This window comes from Gouania willdenowi, chromosome 5 (assembly GCF_900634775.1).
Source record: "Gouania willdenowi chromosome 5, fGouWil2.1, whole genome shotgun sequence".
Taxonomy (NCBI): domain Eukaryota; kingdom Metazoa; phylum Chordata; class Actinopteri; order Blenniiformes; family Gobiesocidae; genus Gouania; species Gouania willdenowi.
In genome coordinates this window covers 23,940,884-23,956,687 of record NC_041048.1, presented here as the reverse complement: position 1 = coordinate 23,956,687, position 15,804 = coordinate 23,940,884, and the positions used below count along the sequence as shown (strand labels likewise).

Here is a 15,804-nt window from a genome sequence, read left to right as displayed (position 1 = left end):
TTGGGCATCTGACTCTCCCCTCCTCCTTACCCCAGAGTGGAACTTTGCTGTTATCTATATAAAAAGCTTAAGCTTTGAAACTGTTAGTCAGAGCGTTGGAACGGGTCTTGAACGGGTTTTGCCTTTTTGCTTTGCCACCAGCCTTTGTCTTTCATTCTTTCAGGATGGAAGCTTCTTCTTTACTCCTTTTTATTTTATCTTATAATAAATCTTTTTTATAAAACCATCAATGCTCCGACTGGACTCCATCATTCAACCAGAGCAATAAATCATGTTTCCAAATGAGGTCAACCGCAAATTCTGCCGTAACAACTTGATATTTTTGCTGATTCGTTTTCAGTTCATCTGTAATAAATTGATTGATTGATTGAGCAAAGCAAAACCTGTACGTCTCTCTGTATGCATTCTCAGGTAAATGAGAGTATCTCAAGACTAACACTTGATTAAAATTGTACTCAAGTACAAGAAAAGTAAACAAACATAACATACTCAAGACAAGTACAAGTAAACCGTAGCTCTAATGAATAGTACTCAAAGTAAAAAGTTACTAGTTACTTTGACCTGTTTATTTTTGTTAATAAATCTTGCTACGGTTCCCTTGCATACAGTAAACATATCACTTAAAAAGCAAGAGACCAAATCTTGCACAATTAGAATTTTCTTTTTTTCCACAAAGGCATCTGTGTAAAATAAAAGGTTTGTCAAAATGTGCATTTTAAGAAATAAAACAACACCAATGAGTTCAATTCCAAATAATAAAATTCTCAGGCTCTAAATATAGCTACATTTATGAACTCTGAAACTGAGAAAATAACCAGCACTCAATGCTGTTTTGGTGCGGTACATTACATTTAATCTGGTTGGTCGTCTATGATTGTTGTCTATTAATTTTTTTGTTGTTTCCCATTGTCCGTTGATCATTTTAAAACAAAAATAATAATTTAGTCAGTAATGCTGAGCTGTAGAAATGTAATGAATTACTTTACTTCTTTTAAAATGATATAGAAATCTACTCAAAAATGTACGAGTACCCATAAAAGCAACAACAGTCACATGAGTACTTGTAATCCATTACTTTTACCTCTGAATAACACAATAGTTCAATGATAATAATAGATGAATTTGATTTGTAGTACACTTCATTCATAAATCTTAATGCTACATTATCAACTGAAATAATATTGTGATGTCATCATTTGGAATTACAAGTAAATCCACATGTTGTTTGTTTCAAAGAGAAAAAAACACATTAAAAAATATCAATAAATGATTTATTATTTATGTCATTTCAAACAGGTGTCGGTTACAGTGGAACCACAAAGCGTTCCAAGTTATCACACCCTGATGTTTAGTATTGAAAAAAGTTTATCCACAGGAAACAGGCGTCACAATACATCACCTCATTTAGTATGTAGAAATCATTTTTTAAAAATATATGAATCCCAGTTTCATCTTTGTCAAATTTATTGCATAAATTTAGGGAAAAGATTCCTTAAGGTAACATGTAAACATTGATATCAGAGTGCAAAAGTGTAAAGTATGTTTTTAAAGGGGGAGAGACAGTAGAGGGACAGCAGCTAATAACCTTTCCTAAAAAAAGGGAAACATATAAAGCACAACAGCATTTTTTTAAATGCTGGTAAATTCTGTTCTCTGCCATTCTCACTTTTAAATGACTAAAAATAGAAAGGTTACTAAAAACGACATGCTGGACACTTCAATTAAACTTTGGCTTAACATCATCTACTCCACTGTTAAAATGAAGCTTAGCGAATCAACTAAAACAAACCATTACACAGAAAAAGGTCCTTCAAAGACAAATTTAACTTCTGATTATTAAAGCAAAAAAAATATTTTGAAAATGTGCCACGGTGTAGCAGCTTTATTTATTCATGTTCTAACCCTGTTAATTCCAGAGATCCATCTTTAGAACTACAGTATCATGAGATGATAACTCCGCTAAGGCTTGATTAAACTTCCCTTAGCTAAAGCAAGGCTGAGCAGGCGTAGAGGGTAGATGTTGGGTATAAAGCTGGGTTCTTGGCTCAGTGGATGGCTGAATTATATTAAACTGATTCTGGGCAACATACCAACCACTAGTTTTCTCTTGCTCCTAAAATACAGGAGACTGGCTTCTAAATCTGGTTTCATATCTTTATAAGTCATCTTAGCTACAAGTATTTTCAGCATTATATTACATCACTAAATAAAGGAGAGATGTATTAATAAGGAGAACCAAGACTTCAGAGACTGGCAAAATTAAAACAAAAGCATGAAGAAAAGCAAAGTCACAAAGAGACATGTTAGAAATCTTCAGTAATCTGATACTTATTTTTCCCCTGAATATTTTCTTTGACTTTTCTCAGCTGACTAATACAACTCATATGTTGTGCTTTGTAACATCCATCCTAAGATGTTGCTCTGACAGCCCAGAACAAACTGACCTTCTTCATAACATGAGATTTTCTATGAAATACAAGTAAAAAGTCCCCTGATTTGAAGCATTACATGTTACAGCATTAAACTATATTTTAAAAACATAGACCTTTTGGCTTACTATTCATCATGACAATATTTAAATAAAACTGTTTAAAACACACACTGTAGAGTCAGCTATACTTGCGTAAAAAAATAGTCTTAGTATTTGCATAAAAACATTTGAATAATGTTAGATACTTTAAAACACGTATTTCAAGAAGTAGTATTACGTCAGTCCCTCCAGGAATCATAAAAAGCACATTTTGCTAAGATTTCCTACAGCGTCCCAATTTGTTTACTGACAAAAAATAGAGACCAAAGGATATAATTATTTATTGCTATGGACTCTGTAGCATAAAGTTTGTCGTGCAGCACGGAGTGGTTGTGTATGGAAAATCACTTTTCCACCAGGAATAGTGCTCCATTCACTGAGGCAATATAAAATGGAATTTGGTAAGCAGTTTTTATATTTACTAATTGTACAAACTTTGGTAAAGTGTTCCCCCCCCCCCCAAAAAAAAGCTTTTCACCTGAGAATCAAAAAGAAAGAAAATATAACACTTCTAGATCCTGAAGGGACTGAAGAGAATATAGACGAACAAACACTTCATTCAAACACACACCACAGAAACACATTCATACAGTTTGCATCAGATGATATCCTAAAATACTCTGTTGTAATGTTATGTTGGTGAAAAAGCATGAAAAAGAAACGGTAATATTCTTAACAGTGTGAAAAGCTAAAAAGCTTTTTCATATGTTCATATTAAAAACTGTTATTCCTTCAATAAATTATGTCTAGTTGATTCTATAGAATCTCCAACAGCATTAATAAAGTATAAGACTATGAGGAGCAGTGCCACGAGTTCATGAATATGTGCTGTGTGACATGTGTGTGGAGATGTGCGTGTGTGTGTGTGTGCGCGTGTGTGTGTGTGTCACTAAACTGGGATGAAATTTCACTCTGTAGGGCTGGTAGAGTCTGAGACTCAGGCATGACACAAACTTCCACCTGCTCCACGGGTGGCAGAAATGCTGCAGTTCTTCAGGATGGGATTGAAGTGGGAGGTGGCTCCAGTTCCAGCTTCTTTGGGAGGGAAGGGCTTCATGGTGGACAGGATCAAGGCCAAACACTCTGCTACGTTTTTGTTTGGAGCGCAGGCCAGGGCTGGTGTGTGGCCTGCACAAGGTGGACCAGAAGTAAACAAAAAAGAAACATTCCATGTTTTGACCCCTAATCACAAAAATAAAACCCCCGTTACTTACCCTCCTCATCTACAGCCATGACAGCAGCTCCTCTGCTCAGTAACACCTGCACTACGGTCGCAAGGCCTTTCCTCGCTGCAATGTGAAGGGGCCTGGAATACACGATGAATGCATCTCAGAGTCAGTACATCTTTTTGTGTTACAAGACTTCACCTGTCTTCACTAAGTCCAAGTTGATATCTTGATAAAAGGTATTTTTAAGTTAGCAATGGGGTGGAATTGTCCTCACTCACATTTGGAGAGTGTTGTTTCTAGCATCTATGAGGGAGGAGTCAGTGATCTCTCCTAAGATCAGCAGAGCGCACATCTCATGGCCCTGCAGCAGGAAACACATTGAGCTCTTCCTCAATTCAGTAACGATAACATACAACAACATTTCATGTAGATCTTTTTTTAACTGTGAGAAGGTTCTTCATCACATGCCAACAGTTATTTTTTTGTTATAACAGTGTTAAAAAGGAGTAAACTAATCAAAGGTTTCTCATACTTTAGTACACCATGATAAAAAAAAAATTCTCAAAACATTAATAAACAAAATCTGCTACATGTGTGCTAAACATATGTGCTTGCATGCAGACAGAAATCTGTGTGTGTGTGTCTGTGACCTTGATGCAGGCTAAGTGAAGGGCAGTGTTATTATTCACATCCACCAGGCTCAGGTCAGGCTTCACTTTGTGCAGCAACAACTCTGAAAAAAGTAGGAAAATCAGCAAAAACCATGACAGACTTTAATATTTTGAACGTGTGGTTAACTGGGCTGGTAAGTTTTATAAGCACTGGGGGAACAAACTGGTGTGTAGAAATCTAACCATGAGGTGTGTCTGTAAGTTACTCTAGGTTCCTTACCAACTACTAAGTACACCCTAAAACCACTTTTTTCTGCTGAAGGTTTCTACGAAATGTAGTTCATTGATCCGAGTCTCACTCCTTGCATTTTAGTATTTCATTTTGTGTTTTTAGTTGTAAAATGTCAGAGTGACTGCCCTCTTTGTGTTGAACGCCAGCTATTGCAATTGAATTTAGCTATTGGCTGATATTAGATCAGTGACGTCACTAACTGTCACTGTTGGTCCCGCCCCTCCTATAAAAGATGGGAGGAGAAACTGGTTTCCTCTTCTCACAGCCCTCAGTGAGCATTGATTGACAGCTCCATGCTGAACTGTGCAGCGCTGTAGGGGCGGGGCTGCTGTGACTGGGCGTGTCTTAACTACTTCAGGAGCAACGCCAATAATCAAGGCATTTTTTCATTTCCCCGTATGACAGGTCAGCACAAACCAGGGGGTCTTTAAGAATCAGAGAGTGTTCCGAGTTACCCACCAACTGCTATATTCTGTCCACAGCGAGCAGCAACCATCAGAGCAGAGCATCCACAGTTATCCACAGCATTGACCTCTGCACCCTGGTCCAGGACCAGCTGGAGCCCTGCAGCGCTTCCTGAATAAGCAGCTGCATGAAGAGGAGTCCTGAACAAACACAGTCAGAAAAAAACATTAAGCAGTAGGATCTAAATAAACTGAGTTTTGATAGCAGCATTTTTAAAACTATAGGTTGGGGCTACTGAAAGGCAAACTACCACTTCATAAGTCACATAATGGTACTATGTGCTCAGCCCTGCATTAAAAAGGGCAGGTGTGTTGGTCAGTTCAGGTTTGTGTTGAGTCCAGTAGAGCCGTGTCTGTATCACATATAGTGGAAGTTAGCTGATTTATTTTTCAAACTAAAATACAAATCAAGAGTAAATACGTGTGTGTTTGGCTCTGGCAATATTTTGTGGTTCGTTTTGTGGGAAAGCATTTTAAAAGTTTTTATTATAAATGTCCTTATCTTTATCTTCTCATTCTTAGCATGTGGAGGGAAATTGAAACCTGCTGCACTGCATGCAGCATAACTGATGTACACAGTTAAACACACCTCCCTTTGGCATCCCGACAGTTGACAGTATGAGAGCCAACACTCTTCACGAGAAGCTCAGCAGCGACATCGTGTCCATTAACTCTGTGTTTATAGAGCAGATCAGTCAAAAACACCATATATTCTAAACTGCTTATGTATAAAACACACTGTGTAAAAAGTTGTGTTGCTCACAAAGCACAGTGTAACGGGGTAAAAGGATTTCCCTCCTGGTTGCTGAAGAACGTGTTATTAAGCAAAACACGTAAACACCCATCATGCCCTGAAGAAACACAGAAAACCAACAGCTGTTTAAAAATCAACTCTGGTACTGGTATATGTTAAGTTTCATTTAACTGTGAGACATTGTTCCTGTTGTTAGGTCTCACCATGATGCGCTGCCCAGTGAGTGGGTGTGAAGCCACTGTAGTCCAGTAAGGAGTCCAGAGGGTCCGCCTTCTTAACAGCCTTGAGCAGGGTGAGAAGGAGCTCAGTGTGACCACGAGACGCAGCGAGGTGGAGCGGTGTCCTTCCCTGAGAGTCTCTGCACAGAGCAGAGGCTCCGTGTTCCAACACTGCCAACACACAGTCCTCGCTGCCCAACACAACCTTCAGCACACACCATGTGGGAGGACAACAGGAATGATAAAGGTGAAGGTGGTCCACCATGATTCTCTATAAGTTAAATGTAATGTGTCTATGCTCACAGCTCTGTGTAATGCAGTAAAACCCCGTTTGTCTGCAGCATCAACCTGCGCGCCTTTTTCCAGCAAGATGTGAACACAGTCTGTGTGACAGCCAAGAGCTGCCAGCATGAGCGCTGTCCTGTCACACGAAAAAAAACAAAAAGCGACAAAGGAATTAAATGTAACTATTTGATTTGAAATGATTGTGGGCCATAAACTAATCAGTATCACACCTGTGTTGTGGGTTGTTAAAAACGTATCACAAAGATATCTGAACTATAATGCAAGAGCAGCAGATGCAATCACAAAATGTAGTATTCATCTTCAAAAACACAAAAACGTGGTTAAATGTAAAATGAGGTCATGTCAGACTGTCAAAACGACTACAGAGTTGGTGTGACGATGATTTAGAAAGATGGTTTGTGACATTATGACACTCAAAAAACTTTATTACAACTGTTCTAAAATATGTGATTGTGCAATTTATGCTATTTCTATGAGTTTTGAAGAAGAATAGTCACAATTTGTACCTTTTTTTACAAAAGTAAAAATGTTTACCCATTTATTTGAAATTGCATTGCGAGGGGAGCTGAAAATGTTTCACTCTTCAAAAGGGATGAAACAGCTGTATTAAGTTTGAGAAACACTGCTATAATGTATGAACATGATGGTTGTGGCTCCAACAACTTTATACGGTATAATATAGCGGTCATAGAAGATTATTGATTTAAAATGTTTTTTAAAGACCATATTTCTTTACATTTACCAACAAAAAGAATAATAAATTATGTATTTAAAATATAAGGTATGGAGTCACTCACTGTCCCGATGTGTCCTGACAATCAAGAATATCAGCACTTTGTTCCATGTTGACCAATAGGAGCAGACAGTCTACCTGACCCTCAGCAGCTGCTCATAAGAAAAGGACAAAATGTATTAGTCAGAAAACAATTAGTGGTAAAGTGTTAGATAAATACAAATAGCTTTATTTAGAGTGTATTATAATATTGTAAATAACACACCTGAAGCGTGGAGAGCCGTCCTCTTGTGTTTATGGTCCTTCAGTGTGTAGGACGCTTGATGTTTCAACAGAACCTCAACACATGATGAAAAGCCTCTCTGAGCTGCCAGGTGGAGAGCAGTTTGTCCTTCAATGTCCCGCACATCCAGACTCACCAGCGTCTCACAGAGCAATAGCAGTGCCTTGCCGTGCCCATAATACGCCTGTATTGATGAAAAGATTAGAAACAATGTAGGAAGCAGCACTCAACAGAGTCTCATGGATCCACACGTTTTTGAGCAATCATACTCACAGCCAAGTGCAAAGGACTGACTGGAATATTACTCTCAGCCTCTTCCAGGCAGTTGAAGGAAATCTCCAAAAGCTGCAATAGTAGCAAACCAATATTGGGTCAAGACCGTTTCTGACTGAGTAAAAAGAACACTAAGTAAAAAAAAAAAAAAAAAAGAGACAGGCCTGACCAGCTCCAGATGTTGCTTGTTTCCATAGGCTGCTGCGTAATGAACAGCACTGTATCCTTTACTGTTCTTCAGAGTAGGATTTGCTCCATTCTCCAACAAGAAGTCCAAACAGCTGAACACACAACATTTGAAAACACATTAGGAAACTTAATAATTACGTTGATTTAAAGCAACAAGTCATGATCAAACACCATAAACTAATCTGGGATAGATTGGCTATCCTTAGAAATAGGTAAATATTTGGTAAAATATGTAAGATTTAAGTCATTGGTTTAAAACCCAGGACTGGTAAGTGAGTTGGAAAGTAAAAACAATGTCACCACTCATAGAGCTTGAGTGTGGTTTTTGTTCCGTAAATGGTTCTCTGGCAATTCCTAATGGGGTTAAATAACAGCTCATCATTTTAACTACAATGTCATTTAAAATATACCATCTCACACACTGATTGCACATTTATTTTTGATATTGGTCTGATAGAGTGCCCGATTTCAACAGTAAAGATTTTCTTTGTGTTACCCCTATTACCAAGTGATAGCTGGTAATGATAATGTCCATTCAAGTGTCCGTCATGAAAAACAATGTCCTACATCCTTGCCGGTGCTACACAGCAGGACACAGAGAAATTAGAACAAACATTGATCTACTTAATACTTACATAGATGCCTCTTGTTCCTTATTTAGGTTAATGTATGGCTCAGAGTTTGTGCCCCCTCTGAAAAGAAAAAGATAATAACATGAGAGCAGCAGTACAAAGTTCTTCTGGTCACACTGAGGCAGCTGGATTTTGTTGTTTCGAGAGCAATTTTTCATCCAATCCAGTGACATGTTTATTTCTGTGTGAGCTGAATGTGGGGACGGATAAATGATAGATCACTGTTGTAAATAAGTGAACATGTGTTTAAGATTGTGCTTTTATATATTTTCTATATTTTGTATCTGGGGAAAAGCTCAACCAGGTACAGGAGTTGAGGATTAGCATTAGCTAAACACTCTGTATGCATGGCATCAGTTGCATTTTTTCTGTAACTATGTCTGACTACATTGTCCCTGTCAAATAAATAAATACATAAATAAATAAATAAAAATGTATGTTTTAATTCTCACTGCTTGCCTGCATTCTACATAATGTAAGGCTACTTCTACCTTTCTTAGGATATCAGGGAACTTTCAACTGCAGGATTGTATTTCTTCACAATGCGTCCTTCCTTTGCATAAAACATTGTTTATTAAAGCTGCATTTGTGTGAATGCCAATTGTTTATTATTATCCCTCACCCACAAAAGGTATGTGAAGCAGCAGCATAATGCAGAGGGCTGCAGTTGGTCAGATCCAGCTCATTGACCTCTGCACCAGCTCTCACCAGGGACACTGTACACTGACTGTTCCCACTGGCAGTGGCATAGTGCAAAGCAGATCTGTGGGTTCACATAAAGAAACTGTGAGGTCACTATAATGTACAGTTCAAATACTCAACATTGTCTCTCTAGCACGTCTCACCTTCCCAAATTGTCCTTGATATCAATTTCAGCTCCAAAGTTTAGTAGCAAGTTGAGACACTCAACATTTCTGCAAAACAAAGAACATAACAAGAAATAATTGATTAGTATTCTGACAGTAGACCAGCCTGATTGATCAATTTATCATTTGATCAACAGCCATTCAATCTAGAAAACATTTTCTGATGTAACTGGTACAAATGCATCTCTCACAAATATACAATCTGAAGTAGCATATTTATAGGGACCAACAATGATTTGAAGTGATCGTACTATATATAGCCTTGACATTAGCTGTGTCTACTTCCCTAAAACGAGTGAGCAGAAATAGTCCATGGCATTAATACGAGAGTTCATCACTTACCCTCCAGAAGCAGCTGCATGCAAGCATGTCCTACCATGATCGTCCAACATGTTTATGTCAAAGCCTGTGGCTAGTATTGGGCCACTCGTCAGAGGTGGTATACAGTTGTAAAACTGGCCTGAATTAAAAACAATTCAATTCATCATTGATTCAATTCAATTAAAAACTCAAGTGTGACAAGTGAACACATTCTAAAGAACATTAGCAAACTTCTCACCGTTGGACAACAGCTTGCGACAACAGTCTGGATATCCATGGAGTGCTGCTAAATGTAGAGGAAGCATCCCATGAGCACCCTGTCTATAAAAGGACATTATTTATTGTTAGTAAATATTTAAAGAAGAGTCTTCTATTAAGATATAAACTTATATCAGTCTTTGAAAGGTAAAGGTTTCATGCAGCGAGAAAACTACACATCTCTGATGAGAATATAATAAATATATAGTCAAATGTTCCAGATGTGCTGAAAAATTATCTATATACAGTATCTATATATATCTAAATCATTATTTGTTAAAGTAGCAAATCAAATAAACGCCAAAGATATGCTGATATGCTGATTGTATTTCATCCCTTCCTAATTTTGCTTGCACAATGCATGCTTTTCCACACCAGTCATACATTCATAAATGCCAAACAGTAGCACACACAATTTAATGGGTGACCAGTAGTGATCACTAACCACTCATTACAAGTGACAAATAACAATGTATAGTAGGTCACAATGGAGACGACATTATGACTGGGTTTGGAAACTATTTTCTTCTCGCGGTTGTGGGCCTTTTCTCTTCTGTATATTAAATCTTGGGATCATCAATAAAAGACATGAGCAAATGGCAACCTGGGGTCACATGCAGCACTTGGTCTAATTTTGTGCAGTCACCCAAAGTAAAGGAACAAAATGACAGAAAAATGCACATAAGTCGATCAAAAATACACAAAACTACTCCAAAAACACATGAAACTACAACAAAAATGAACAAATTGACCCTTTAAAACTGGGAAATACTGAATTCCTGATACCAATCCCTTGGTTCTGCTTTAGGTAAACTTACCTGCATCTGTCAGCTTCATTGGTGAGTAGAGCACTGACCAGTAACTCCTGACCGTATCGGGCTGCAACATGCAGAGGAGTGTTTCCCTTCTTATCAACACAATCCACCTCTCCACCTACAGATTAAATAAATATTGTACTTGTTTTGTTGAATGTGAACTGTGCGTCATATCTTGTGAGATTATCATGTTTCATTGGAACCTAGTGTTTGTTTTTTGCATTATTTTACCATTTTGAATAAGAATCTGGGAGCCTGTGAAGCGTCCGTACATTGCAGCCATATGCAAAGCGCTCCTTCCGTCTTTATTCTGCTTCACAGAAAGGACAAATATTTATCAAAGAAAAGCCAACTTTAACAAACTGACAACAATACAGCAAGAGCAAAATATTTTCTTACTCAAAAACTACTTAAAATTTGAATTTACCCTTATGTTAACATCCGCTCCATTACTGACAAGCATTTCAAGACAAAGGACACCACTGGAGGAGGCAGCAGCCAGATGCAGTGGCGTGTTGCCGTGGTAGTTGCGCTGATTGATGTTTGCACCACAGTTGACCAGCTCATTGGCGACAGAGTCCTGTCCAGTGTGACAGGTCATGTGAAGGGCTGTATTTCCAAAAATATTTGCCTCATCAGTCTGAAAGGGAGAAAGTATAAAGAACAGGTGACTTTAGAATAAAGCCCTAAAAATATACAGCACAAATGATGACAATATGCAATGGCTGACGTTATTGATTACAGTTAATAGAAAAAGCAAAAATGAGGTCAATTGTGAAAGATACAGTTCTGTCTTTTCCATCAATTTGGAGCTGTGCCGTACAGTATAGCACATGTTATTAACGTGTCAAACTTTTAGTTAAACCATTTTGCATTGGGAGTACAGTTGAGGAAAGCATTACATTTACCAATTAACTTTAAAGCAAAGGGGTAATTCTTGCAAATAATCCAAAATCACATTAAAACAGCTCCAATAACAAATATCAAAGACAGATATTGTGAAACACAACTTGTATTTTGAATGTGAAGGGATGAAATAGCAGGTTTACCTCAACTCCGAGGCTTAAAAGATACATGACCATATCTGACTGTGCGTTTGCAGCGGCTGCGTGAAGTGGTGTGTACCCACGCTTATCTGTGCACATCACATCTCCACCATAAGACAAGAGCAGCTTCACCACTCCCACATGTCCTGAAGAAAAAACATATGTTTACTACATACAGCACGTAATAATGTGCATCGCACCACACACACCTGTTCAAACATAACCTATGAACCATAATTTTAAGTATTTGTTAAAACCATAACTCACACTATGTGCTCTGGGTTAAATATCCCATCAGGACAAAAGGTTAAATAATCTAATCTTGTACATTTGAATAAAAGTCAGTTTGCTTTAACAAGCTCTGAAAAACTTGCAAATCAATGTTTATTGAAGTGATTTATAAAGCAGACAAACAGCTGTTACAAAACCAAGCTATGAAAACAACATGTATCGTATCACCGTGTAGAGCACTTACCCAGGTGTGCCGCCAGGTGTATTGGCTGCCTTTCCTGTTTGTCTTTGGCACCCACACCAGCACCTTTACGTAGGAGAGCGTAAACCATCTATAAAGAGGGTGTAAGAAGCTTTAACAACACACAATGCTTCATCAAACCAAGGAAGAACATTTATCATCTCCAAACACGTCATTTAAACAGCCTGGCTTTATTAAGAGTATTTGCATGAATTAAATCTATCTATTCTTACTGTATACAGTATTAATAAATATTACACATATTTATAATAAATACACATTTACAAAGGTATGAACAATAAATAGCTAAAGATAAGCACTTTGTAATCTATTCACGACCATCCATGTTCTTTACTTCACCTCTTCGTGGCCGCTGTATGCTGCATGATGAAGTGGCGTCCTACCAGATCGGTCCCCAGCATCCAGGCTGCAAACGTGAGGTATGAGAGCTTCAGCGCAGCCTGTAGCCCAGTTGGCAGCAGCCATGTGTAGAGGCGTGTGCCAGACTTTGTCTCGTGTGTTCACCTTTGCGCCGTGCGTTAGCAGCAGCTCCACAGCCCTCTGAGAACAAGACGAGTGAAATGTGGGTTCACCATGAAGTTTGATGACAATTCTATTTCAAAACGTTATTTCTGAGAGTTTTTCAGGGTGCGTACTTCATTTCGTGAGGCAGCCGCTCGGTGAAGAGGAGTCAGCAGGTTCTGGTCCTTGGCATTGATGTTTGCGCCTAAAAAAACAGAGTAGATTTAAAATCCTGCTTGTAAATACAACTTAGTCACTAAATTACCAAATAAAAATGATTTACCACAAGGTTGTTTGTTTTTTTAATTATTCATGTGAATTCGTTTTTGTTACCTGAACTAATTAGTAAATCCATAATGTGGGTGTCACCCAAATAAGCAGCAGCGTGCAGTGGTGTGCTTTCTTCTTGGTCCTGAAAACAGAAATTATAAAACATTAGTGTTTTTATTCTTTCAGTTCAGCTTTTGATATAGTGATAGTGTATGTAAACCCTCTTTGGCTCTAGCTTTCCATGTTGAAATCTACATCCTTTACATCCACAATTAATGATCAAATTTTAAATAATCAAGATATTTACAATACATATTAGCATTATACATTTATGTTAATAACACTAAAAATAATCACTTTTTACTATGTTGAGGACTTAATATAAAGGAAACAAAGTATTTTGTGATGAGGAAATTAATTAATTAATGTAGACTGTTTTATTTAAGGTAGCAATGGTTCAATGGATATGATAACGTTCATTGATCCCCAAGGGGGAATTCAAAAAGCAGCTCAGGCCAATCCTTTAACAGACTTGCACTTTTATACAGCAGGTTGATCAGTGGAATGTAGTGACTGAATACTGTCTTTGAGTTCTTTGTATTTTTACTAGTCTAAGATAGTTTGACTAAAATGTACCGTAGTCTTTTTTTTATTGGGAAACGGTCAAATCCAATTTTACCTCGACACTTTTGGTAGCACAGACAGCTTTATTCGGTTTTATTCCAGCTGGTTTATATTGTGAGCTGCTCCAGATATTCTCTTTTGCTTGGAGACATAACACACATGTATTTACATTAGTGTAACCTTGGCATAATCTTATGTCCCATTCTGAAAGAAAATGGAATAATACATCCTTTTTTCTTCTTTATTTTAAGAGCTGTGTTGCCATGTTAGCAGGCCGGTCCCTTATGTTATAATTTGCAGGTTTTTTGTTGTTGTTTTTTTTAATCTATTTTTTATCCATTGTTGATAACAAGTTTATAAAACATTCTGGAAAAGATGCATAGAGGAGCCCTAAAGCTGAAACTGTTTTTTTTTTTAAGAGCATATTTAAAAATAATATAAATTTAGTGAAATGAAAATGAAATTTAATGCAAGACAAAATTACCAGCAAGTTGACATCTTCGTTATGGTTCAACAAAAAAGACACGTCTTCTGTGCTTCTGTTGAATATGGCCTGGACCAATGGAGACTGTAAGGAGAGAGGGTACATAGAAATAGAGTCAATAATACTAAAAACTGTTCAGTGTTTCGTTTTTTAAATAATATTATTCATTTGTATTTTAACATAAACAAACATTTTTACTGCTAACTACTCAAAAATCAGATATAATGACAAAACATGACAGACTAACTAACTGTGATTGGCATTGACACAGACCAAAAAAAAAAAAAAAAAGAAAGAAAAAGAATTGAAATAGATAGACAGGTGAAAGACAGAAGCTGTCAACATACAGTATGTACTAGATGGGTTATTATATAAGTGACATGGCATAGCTTTACAAACCCCCCATTTACAACAAATAGATTTGTTAAAAACAAGTAAAACCTCTTTGTTTTATGATTACTCCTTCAACATGAAATATAGAGGTTGAACTTTAGGATTTTACAAATTGAGGTGTTTTTTTTTTAACTAGCTTTTGAATGTAGTTTATCATATGACTAAACAATCGGCATATAACATATATTATCATAACTGCGCATGCGTACTCCACCAAATCTCAGCGTAAACCTGAAAAGTCAGTCATTGAATTTCAGCCTCTGAATGAAACTATAAAACCTCGTAAAGCACTTGTTTGAACTTGTTTGTTGATGTGTTATTTTCCCCCCACCGCAATCCGGCGTTGATACACAGAGACGCCCTTAACACGACACAAAACTAATTATCATTCATTTAACTGTTGGACAAGATTAAAAACGAGTCATAGCATGACACAGCTTTTTTGTTTAACATGAATTCGTTGTAAAGTGAACTTTCCTGGTTCGCTCGCTGCGGACGGAACTAGCCAGCTGTTTGCTACGCTGATAATCACCAGACACCGAATAACGGTTTCCAGAAGATAAGCTTTCTGACTACCTGGTCGGTAATCTTTCTCAGCTCCATGTCCCGGTCACTGATGAAGCTCTGTTATTGAAACTTGGTGGAAAAATGGCTTCATGACACTCTTTGGCAGCTATAGTTAGCCCAGATTTAGCTTAGTTAGCAGCCGGTACGCTATTACGCGTTAGTTACCCAAATCTCGCGAGAAAAAGTAAGGAGCGCGACTTTAAACAGATATACTTTTAACTGCTATTATCATATTTTAAAGTTCTTAGGATATATATTTTGCAAAAAATAAATAAATATATAAATGACAAAAATTTGTATATTATTATTATTATTATTATTATTATTATTATTATTATTATTATTATTATTATTATTATTGTTATTTATTTTTCTTTATTTTTTGCTACTGTAATGTGTGTGTATCTCATCCTCATTTTTAACAGTCTTTTACTTAATTATACACTTATTTAACGTTTATTTATTTATTTTTTCCGTCTTTGTTAAACGTTTTATTCTTTTATTCTTTTTGTTTTTTCTTAAGTGGCTGTAACAAAAGCACTTTCCCCCTGGGATTAATAAAGAAATTCTGATTCTGATTCTATTCAATATAAGTAAAACCTAAACTATTTTAAAGCATTATGATCACCTGCTTTATCCTGTGTAGGTCCTCAATGTATAATACAGACTAACAAACTTGACACATATTGTTCTAAAAACCTCACCACACAAT

General features: G+C 37.0%; 1 protein-coding gene across 1 annotated transcript; it reads right to left on the bottom strand.

Moving 5' to 3' along the window:
- Positions 1–1,249: 1,249 nt before the first annotated feature.
- On the bottom strand, positions 1,250–15,253 carry ankrd52b (ankyrin repeat domain 52b). The gene is made up of 28 exons (XM_028447200.1): positions 15,102–15,253; positions 14,133–14,216; positions 13,088–13,166; positions 12,889–12,959; positions 12,593–12,793; positions 12,236–12,323; positions 11,764–11,906; positions 11,142–11,354; positions 10,946–11,024; positions 10,718–10,832; positions 9,880–9,962; positions 9,663–9,780; positions 9,300–9,368; positions 9,077–9,217; positions 8,458–8,514; positions 7,803–7,914; positions 7,634–7,705; positions 7,343–7,544; positions 7,142–7,229; positions 6,342–6,459; positions 6,024–6,243; positions 5,830–5,917; positions 5,656–5,739; positions 5,062–5,207; positions 4,350–4,432; positions 3,978–4,060; positions 3,745–3,836; positions 1,250–3,658 (listed from the first exon to the last, which is right to left on the bottom strand). Exons 1-28 carry the CDS (start codon positions 15,126–15,128, stop codon positions 3,468–3,470), a joined length of 3,147 nt encoding a protein of 1,048 aa, XP_028303001.1. The 5' UTR covers positions 15,129–15,253; the 3' UTR covers positions 1,250–3,467.
- Between the last annotated feature and the right edge of the window lie 551 nt (positions 15,254–15,804).